The 9911-nt window shown below is 40.6% G+C and overlaps 1 protein-coding gene across 1 annotated transcript; it reads right to left on the bottom strand.

Annotated features, from left to right (window-relative positions):
• Nucleotides 1-1494: 1494 nt before the first annotated feature.
• On the bottom strand, nt 1495-9322 carry LOC118360071 (tryptophan 5-hydroxylase 1-like). Its single transcript, XM_035739156.2, has 11 exons — nt 9147-9322; nt 7427-7582; nt 6597-6789; nt 6123-6223; nt 5528-5595; nt 5096-5292; nt 4778-4913; nt 3343-3469; nt 3134-3229; nt 2900-3033; nt 1495-2765 (listed from the first exon to the last, which is right to left on the bottom strand). Exons 1-11 carry the CDS (start codon nt 9246-9248, stop codon nt 2591-2593), a joined length of 1485 nt encoding a protein of 494 aa, XP_035595049.1. The 5' UTR covers nt 9249-9322; the 3' UTR covers nt 1495-2590.
• Between the last annotated feature and the right edge of the window lie 589 nt (nt 9323-9911).

The following is a 9911-nucleotide window of genomic DNA, read 5'->3' as shown; positions in this document are numbered from 1 at the left end:
CAGGTCCAATTCTCCAGTCTACCTCACCTGATCCTGCATCAAACCACATTATGGCTTCATGTCCATCCTGCATAATCAATACCCCAATGTGTGGGGTGTGTCTTGAGAACAAATACTCCATAGGCAATTAATGCATATAGTGCCTGTTCTGTGTAATGCCAATTGTAGGCTCGTCATAACTTTGAAAAACAATTCATTGCACAAATGCTACTAGGCCTTAAACAAGGTTGATCTCTCCTGCCATCTGTGAGAGTTACTATTTTTCAAAAAAGTTATGCAATCCCTCCCCCTACTGGCCATAGATTTTTATTGCAGCCGGTGAGCGTCTTCTGTAAAACAATCTCAATCTAACTGTGTTGCTTGAGACATTTTTTTTAGCTCACTTTGAAGGTACAAATATTTTACTGAGTAACAGTTCATATAAGGAAATCAGTCAATTTAAATAAACCAGGCCCTAATCTATGGATTTCACCTGACTGGGAATATAGATATGCATCTGTTGGTCACAGATACCTTACAAAAAAAGGTAGGGGCGTGGATCAGAAAACCAGTCAGTATCTGGTGTGACCACCATTTGCCTCATGCATCGCGGCACATGTCCTTTGCATAGAGTTGATCAGGCTGTTGATTGTGGCCTGTGGAATGTTGTCCCAATCCTCTTCAATTGCTGTGCGAAGTTGCTGGATATTGGCGGAACTGGAACACGCTGTTGTACATGTCAATCCAGAGCATCCCAAACATGCTCAATGGGTGACATGTCTGGTGAGTACACAGGTCATGGAAGAACTGGGACATTTTCAGCTTCCAGGAATTGTGTACAGATCCTTGTGACATGGGGCTGTGCCTTATCATGCTGAAACATGAGGTGATGGCGGTGGATGAATGGCATGACAATGGGCCTCAGGATCTCATCACGGTATCTCTGTGCATTCAAATTGCAATCGATAAAATGCAATTGTGTTCATTGTCCGTAGCTTATGCCTGCCCATTCCATAACCCCGTCGCCAACATGGCGTGGTTACACGTGGTTACGTGGTCTGCGGTTGTGAGGCCGGTTGGACTTATTGCCAAATTCTTTAAAGGGACGTTAGTGGCAGTGACAAAATGGAACATTTTAGAGTGGCCTTTTATTGTCCCCAGCACAAGGCGCACCTGTTAATGACCGTGATGTTTAATCAACTTGTTGATATGCCACACCAGTCAGTTGGATGGATTAACATGGCAAATGAAAAATGCTCACTAAAAGGGATGTAAAACTAATTTGAGAGAAATAAGCTTTGTGTGTATGGAACATTTCTGAGATATTTTTGTTCAGCTCATGAAACATCCTCATTACATGTTGCTTTTACATACAGTATATCCTCCTGAATGTGGCTAACTGGATGTGGCTAGCTGGATGTGGCTAGCTTTTTAAGTGTTTGCTAAGGACATTTGAATTATGATGGTTAGTAATTATTAGCAATCATTATAATTTTAGCATAACACAGTGTGTGAACATGGAGTACATTTAATGAGATGAAAAACAGAACAAAGCAACTACTGTAAATGTTTTCTTATAACTAGACACCCAGAATGCAGACACACACTTCCCAATGCAACGATTGGTTTACCAGGGATCTATTTACACAAATTATAGATTTTTCAATAGAAGTACATTCATATCATCATCCAAACACTAATACATGCACATAAATCCCTTCCTTGAACATCTTATGCAAAATAGACCACTGGTGGTCAACAGCAGCAGAAGGCTGATAAGGTACACACACACACACACACACACACACACACACACACACACACACACACACACACACACACACACACACACACACACACACACACACACACACACACACACACACACACACACACACAATCTTATAATACTACCATATTTCTATGCTTTGTGCAATGTGATAATACATCTACACAGACTGTCAATCACTATACACACAAGCATGTAACTTTACATCCACACTAGCACATTCACACATTTATTGAAACGGTGTATGCCAATAGAGCACAATACAATATCTATAAGACTCCTGTTGCATTAACATAGAACTTTCAATAGAAAAGAAATACAGTATATAAAAAACAAGAGAATATTAGTAATTATAAGCAAGAGCCAAGGAAAGGTCCATTTCGGTCACATTCTAATCATTCTTAGTCAATATCATTATTCAAATGACAAACTGAAAAAAGTATTGAATTTCAAAGTAAACTACTGGTTAATAATTTCATGAAGAGAATATAAAGTTTGAATTTTAAGAGATATCATTTATTTTGCAGGTAAAAGGCTGTTTGGGGATATCAGTGAGTAGGATTAAAGCAGTGAGCTGCTTGGTTAGGATCAGGTGGTAGACAACTACAGACAGCTGTACAGGGCTGAGTCAGGTATATGGTTTTAACATTTCCAAAAATTCCCATGTTTTCCAAAAATCCTGGTTGGAGGATATCAGATATCTTGCTTATTCCCTCCTGATTCTGTGAATCCTCCAACCGGGATTTCTGGACTACCTGTAAATGTTGGGAAAGTTACCAGAATTTTGCAACCCTTGTCAAGTATGAGGGCCAGGCAGGCAGGTCAGACAGCGTAGTGTTTGTTAAGGCGCTGTAGGGCGTCGCCCACGATGTCCAGTTCATGTCTCAGATCCTCCACCATGCTGTTGATACTGGATGTGTCCTTCAGCACGTCCACACTGTGGGTGTACGGGTTGTACCTCACTGTAAACGGACGCTTGATGGTCTTGGCAAACTCTCTGTGTGCATAAGAACAGATGATGCAAAACATAACACAGCCCAGGTTTGAAAAGGTGAAAGAAGAGTTTATTAGCCCATTAACAGTTTATTTTCCCACAGAACAGCCAAGAATAAAACGTAATGAACAACCTACCTCATCTTGACTTTGGCCTCTTCAAAGCTCTCTGACACAAAGTAGACATCTTGGAATGCCGTGATAATGCACTCCTGCTTGCAGGTGACTTTGGGGTCAAAGGGCATGATCTTTGCATTGCCAGAGAGTGCATGCTGTATGAGGGAAAAAAAGTATCTTAGGATTCTTTCTTTGCATCGGATGGTATTTTTACGCTTTAAATGGTGTTTGAATATGAATATTAAATGCTTTTACCTTAAGCTCACTGATAGAGGAGAGAAGTCCTGCGCCGTAGGCTCTCATCTTTCCCTCCTGTTTACACAGGCCAAACTCTACTGTGAAAAAGTAACACTGTAAAACAAAAACACAGAAAGACAACAATGTTTAAATATATCAGTTAGACAAAAAAACAGTTCAATTCAAGCACGGTGTTTGGATATTGGTATCATGGAAACAGCACTTACGGTGGCCAGCGTCTGGACAGACTCATCTGAGGCCCCCAGAGAGGCCAGACCTATCTCCTGGGAGAACTGGGCAAAACTAGGCTCCGCCAGCAGAGGGACATGACCCAAAAGCTCATGACATGTGTCTCTGTAATGCACACATAAACACACACATACATACAGTGTGTGGATTGTTAAGCTTGTGGGCAGATATGTGCAACTTTGTGACAGTGTAACCAAGTATTCTTCCATTTGATTTTTGAAACAATCAATGAATCGTGGACTTCAGGAAACAGCAGAGGGAGCATCCCCCTATCCACATCAACAGGACAGTAGTGGAGAAGGTGGAAATGTATAAGTTCCTCGGCATACACATCACTGACAAACTGAAATGGTCTACTCACGCAGACAGTGTGGCGAAGAAGGCAAAACAGTGCCTCTTCAACCTCAGGAGGCTGAAGAAATTTGTCTTGTCACCTAAAAACCTCACAAACTTTTACAGATGCACAATTGCAAGCCTCCTGTCGGGCTGTATCACCACCTGGCACGGCAACTGCACCGCCCACAACTGCAGGGCTCTCCAGAAGGTAATGCGGTCTGCACAAACATCACCGGGGGCAAACTACCTGCCTGCCCCACAGGACACCAAAAAGATCATCAAGGACAACAACCACCCGAGCCACTGCCTGTTCCCCCCGCTATCATCCAGAAGGCGAGATCAGTACAGGTGCATCAATGCTGGGACCAAGAGACTAAAAAACAGCTTCTATCTCAGGGCCATAACACTGTTAAACAGCCATCACTAGCACAGAGAGGCTGCTGCCTACATACAGGCTTGAAATCAGTGGCCGCTCTAATAAATGGAACACTAGTCACTTTAATAATAACACTTTAATAATGTTTACATGTCTTGCATTACTCATCTCATATGTATATGCGGTATTCTATACTATCTATTCCATCTTAGCCTATGCCTCTCTGTCATTGCTCATCCATATTTATATATTCTTGTTCCATTCCGTTCCGTATTCCATTAGGTATTTGATATGGAATTGTTAGATATTACTTCTTGGATATTGCTGCACTGTCAGAACTAGCAGCACAAGCAGTTCACTACACTCACAATAACATCTGCTAACCATGTGTATGTGACCAATAAAATGGGATTTGATTTAAATGATTATGTAGCTGTGGATAATGTCCTTTTGAGTTGCAATCAGCCAGAAGAGTTAAGTTTGCTTAGGGATGTGACAGACCAGGCTTGTTCAATCAAATACAGACTCTTTATATGAAATGATACTCTATGATCCTTTATGATGATTTTTGGTATGGTGACATACTGCTATGTTTATGTGACTATGAACATCACACTAATATACTCAACATCAGATGGATGTGTTCAACAATGAAAAGACCAACTTCTCCTTATTAATGTAACGTGTCAAGGGGTACTTACGGCTCAGGTGTGTAGAGCGGGTCAGAGCTGTGGCGAACATACTGAGTGCAGTGGAAAACCCGGAAAGCCAAACCTGCCAGAAAGTCTCGTGGGGAGAGGTAACCTGCCACGGGCCGAATGATAAAGCCTGTGCGTTCTGATGGAAGACGCACATAGCTTTTACTCATGTAAAAGGCCACAAAGCATTCAACAACATCTAATTTGATACCCCTTAATCCACACATTTTCCAATAGTCTTCATTATGCTGATAAACCTGAGCATCAGACTGAATGAGACTGTGTGGTGTCATGTACAGCGGCAGACTCTGACTGTCTCACCTCTGAGGAAGTGTGACACATCTTCCAGTTGGGGGATGTTGTCCTCCCTGCAGTCACAGTGCTTGGAGAGCAGTGGCAGGTTCTTCAGGTACTCCCGGCAAGCATGGGATGGATACAGCTTATTGAGCTCCCGATAGACCACACCCCAGGTCTTCACCTCCTCCTCTGTGAACTCAATATGCGGAATCGGTTCCCCACTAAAAGAGAGGGAGAAAGAGAGAGAAAGAAAGATAATGAAAGAGAGTAGTGCTACAATGATGCTGTAGGCCATCATTGTAAATAAGAATTTGTAGTTAAATAAAGGTTACCTTTTTCTTAATACAGTGGAAATGTCTAGCTATACCTGTGTGCATTAGGATATTGAAGTATTAAATACACATAGTGTCATAGCTTTCCAAACCAGATCTCACATAGCATAATAATATGACCTACTGTTTGTAGCTCATGGCAAGATCAGCGAAGTGTTTCCTTCTTTTGCGATAGACGTTGTCCTTGAAGCCCTGCAGAAAGAAAAGATAAGTAATTGAGGTGTGACAGCAACTCATGCACTGACTTACTGAGTGGCTATTCCGTAAGTGTTCCGCTTATCACAATAGAAGTATTAGTCTAATCCTCCATCTGCCACTCTAATACAGTCAGTGTAGTTCTAACTGGCTTTGATAGTTATACCATTGTCACAAGTTTGCCTCCTGTTTCAGTATGTCAGTGAGAGTCTGTGACATAGAGATCCTATATTATGAATTATATTATTATATTATCTCATGGCCTATGGTGGTCTAAGCCGCTGAACCTGGCACACATGTATACCAGAGTCAGCATGAATTCAAATCAGGCCCACTGCCCTTTGACTCCCCCTATCTTCCCTATATTCCCTGTCTTCTCTGTCTTCCCTGTCTTTCCAACAGTGTTATTTCTCTCCAATAAAAGGTCTACAATTACAAAAGGAGTTATAGGATATCTATGTTCAGACAGGCTTGCAACTAGAATGGAACATAATTGACCAGAGCATTTTAGAAGCTATGCCTACTGGGTGATCAGCATCCAGGTCTAAGCCATACATCAAGACACGGTTAGCACACATGTCCAGGTCCGAGATTGTCTTTGGGAACCAGGGAATATCTTCAGTGTCTGAAAAAAAACATGGGATGATCTGAGATGGTCTCTACAGTAGATTTTAGTCATGTCCAGAGCTATCCGGGATCCTTGGGACATCCTTATCCCCCTGAAGTTTATATCTAAAATGGTTAAGGTAAGGGTTGGGGTTATGGATAGGTAAGGGATATGGTTATGGTTCGGGTAAGGGTAGGGGTTAAGATTAGGTTTTGGAGTAGGGGCGTCCCAAGGATTCCAGAAGCACTGACCCTTTAGTAACCTCATACAACAATCTGAAAGTCTCTCTTTCGCTACACACAGCGGTAATTAGTCTGGTAATAGGTAATAGGCCTACCCGGCTAGACTTTAGGAACTCTGAAATAATTTCAAAAGTAGCAGCTAGGCCTACCTTCTTCAGGCAGGCTGGAATTGTCAGGTTGGTCATGGTCCATATCAACTACGTTGGCGGCGTGCTTATGTAGCAGCTCAGTGAGCTCCTTGAGTTGCTCGTGGCTGCTGTCACAGTCAACAAAGATCTCAAACTCTGAGCCACGCCGCCTCGATTTTCGGGACTCGATGTGAACAAGGTTGACGTGGTTCTCCTGGTGATGATTATAATAACAAGACATTTAAAGTTATGTAATTTATGTTGATGTACATGATAATGTCTCTACCAGTGTTGGGGAAGTTACTCTGAAAAAGTAGTTAAAAAGCTACAAATTACTTCACACTGGAGGAAGTTAATCTACACTAAAACTACCCTTAAGGAAAATATAGTTTAATTGACTAAAGTTACTACATCCAAACTACTTTTTGATAAATGATCATATCAACATTTGAAATGTCATAGACTACAAGTTGCATGAACAGATCACTTTGGAGTCAGATGTTATCAGAATGTGTAATTTGGCATATTAGACACAAAAACTATGTTTCAAGTGAGAATTAGGCAAGTCCAATGCTGAAAAATTAAGGAAATTATTTCCTACTTCACTCATGTTTTATTTTTTGCAACAAAAAAAAATAGTATGTAGTTCCAGTACTTAGCTACACCGCCACATGCACCAAAAAGTACTGAAAACACTACCAAGATTTGATTTGTGGTCAACTATCACCAAACTACTGCAAAATGCAGTTAAATTACTAGTGGAACTACATGTAGTTCACTACTTCCCAACACTGGTATCTACCATCAACCGTTTGGTATGTGATAGCCTACTTTAAAATATTCAACCTTACTTGAAAAAGTTTTAGTGCCTTAACTAGCCCGCCAACTTCATTCTTGAGCGAGAAGGCAATGGCCGTGCGACCCTTTTCTAAAGACCGACCATTCTCCCAAGATGAACTCTTGTTGTCCTTGTTCTTGTCGATCTTGCTGAATGTACATTTTTTCATCTGTTGGGAAAAGAGGGAAAATATTTATGAAAAACCAACCTCGGAGCTGGCTAGGCCTTTTTTTGTAGAAAGTAAGGATTTAGCAGTGTTTTGGGCTATGATACACCATTTATAAAGGCTGAACAGGAAGGTAATTGTTTTGGAAAATCACATCACCTCCGATGACAATTTGTTTGAAAGGACAAGCTGCGTTTTAGATGGACTGATAGTCATATGGATTTGTTCAATATCCTGTGCGTAATAACCGTATTTGAACAAGAGTTTGCTTGCCTCACAAAGAAAAGGCAACTAAATCAAACAATATATTTACACAACCAAAGCCCCCAAAGTGTAAAGTAAGCGTAAACAATCACAGCATTCACTGCAGCTGAACGCAAACTGAATACTCAGCCTAATCAGGCTACTTCGAGATTTCAGCACTGGACAGCGACAACACTTGGCTGCGCGCAGTCGCAACTTTAAAACTGACTGCAAATAAAGTATAGGGACAAACTAATAAAATCATCAATTAGACTAATATTGTTAGGTCTAAATATTTGCCACATACTTAATTAGCCTATAGATTGGAAGCGTTAAACTGCCGCATTATTTTCTGGTAGGCAACATTTATTTTGTCAATGCTGAGTTGTGTCTGTCTCATTGTGAAGAGATCTGCTGCAGTAATCGCATTTGGTGACGAATGATAGCGCTCTCCAATCCAAATCCAACTCGGGATTATAGATGGTTACTTTCAGCGCAGCAATAAATCCATCAAGGTAACATATCCTGGACGTATTCTTTTATCATCTTTAGGCGTTCAAATAGTTTATTTTTGTCGGTTTGATATCAGTTGATGCCCCATGTCTTTTGGGGCCAGTCTATGTCGATCATCAGAATATTTGAAGCATTTTTGGAATAGGCTAATTAATCTAAATTAAATGTACATTTACTGACAGGAAATACAATTAAAATCAACATATTGCACACAAACTTGCAAATGCTTATCATTTACGTGCGTGGTTTTAGTGTATATGTCAATGATATGCCTAAATCAAGATGCAGTGGCTCGTTGTGAACGCAGACCAATAACTTTATTTTACCTAGTCTGATGTCCGCGAAGATCTGAGGCGTAAGCATTCTGAAAAGTTATGACTGCGAGCTCCTTTATTTCACTTGAATTGATATTACAATGACCTCCTTATTGTATTACGTAGGCTACGCATCTCATTTGTCTCCAGATTTAGGTGGCTTATGGCACACCTAAGAGAGCTAGCTAAACCGAACCAAGAGGGGAGGCGAAAACTCTGATTAGAACAGAAAATAAATTAACTAATGAAGTTTAGAGTAAGATTACAGATTGGCGCAACAAAAGTAAATCCTTTATGTGTGATAATTGAGATAATTGAAGTCAAAAGTAAAATGCTTCATGTTTGATTATACAATCATTTGTCAAAATGTTATTAATGACACCTAAATACAAGTCACAATTCAACGTAAAATAACTGTCCATTTGTATTGTTCCATGAATTTTTTTCCCGTTTAGTTTAGACAGTTATTATTTACTTACAATATAAATATAACTTACCTCATTATTCAGTTGCTTTTCCTCGTAACAAGTGTGCAATGAAGAACTCATAGAGTCGAAAGACCTTCCTCTGCGCGGCCCGTCAATCTTGTTTGAATACATGTCAAAGTCCTTTAATTGATATGTTTTAGTGAGAATAAGTAAGGCAGTCCACTGCTGCGGTAGCTGCTATGATATACCTATATACCTCTCACTCAAAGCACAAGGCGCCTCAGTATTTATGAATACTGAGTGGAAGGTGGGGGTGGTGATGTGGTGGGGGTGGGGGAGGAGGACACGAGTCAGGACGACGCGGAAAATATCACCACTATATGCCTAAATGTAACATGGTAATAGTTATACAACTAATCTCACATTAATGTCACACACTGATGATTACAACATATTCACTTCCAGGAAGGGAATCAGTAGACTTTAATAATGAGGTACTGTTGGTGTAGTTGTGACTGCTGGCTAATTACCATGAGGGAAATGTAAGCCTATCATACAGCCTACACCAACAGCAAAACATCCCAGGTCTAAGGGTTTTCATATCGATGTCATATCATATACTGTACATAGACTAAATGTTTAACAACACAATCCCAACTACTCATCACTATAATAATTTCAGCACGACAGCGTAATGGACAGTTCCCCCCTTCTGGACGGTTTTGCGGCTTCCAAAATTAGAGCTCTATCTATAACGCACACACAAAACGTGACCTGTTGTAGACCTTGACATTTTCACATTTGTTTGGTATACAATTAGTCATTGTAGTCGTC

Source organism: Oncorhynchus keta, chromosome 2 (assembly GCF_023373465.1).
Source record: "Oncorhynchus keta strain PuntledgeMale-10-30-2019 chromosome 2, Oket_V2, whole genome shotgun sequence".
NCBI classification, from domain to species: domain Eukaryota; kingdom Metazoa; phylum Chordata; class Actinopteri; order Salmoniformes; family Salmonidae; genus Oncorhynchus; species Oncorhynchus keta.
This window is presented reverse-complemented; position numbering and strand designations above follow the sequence as displayed.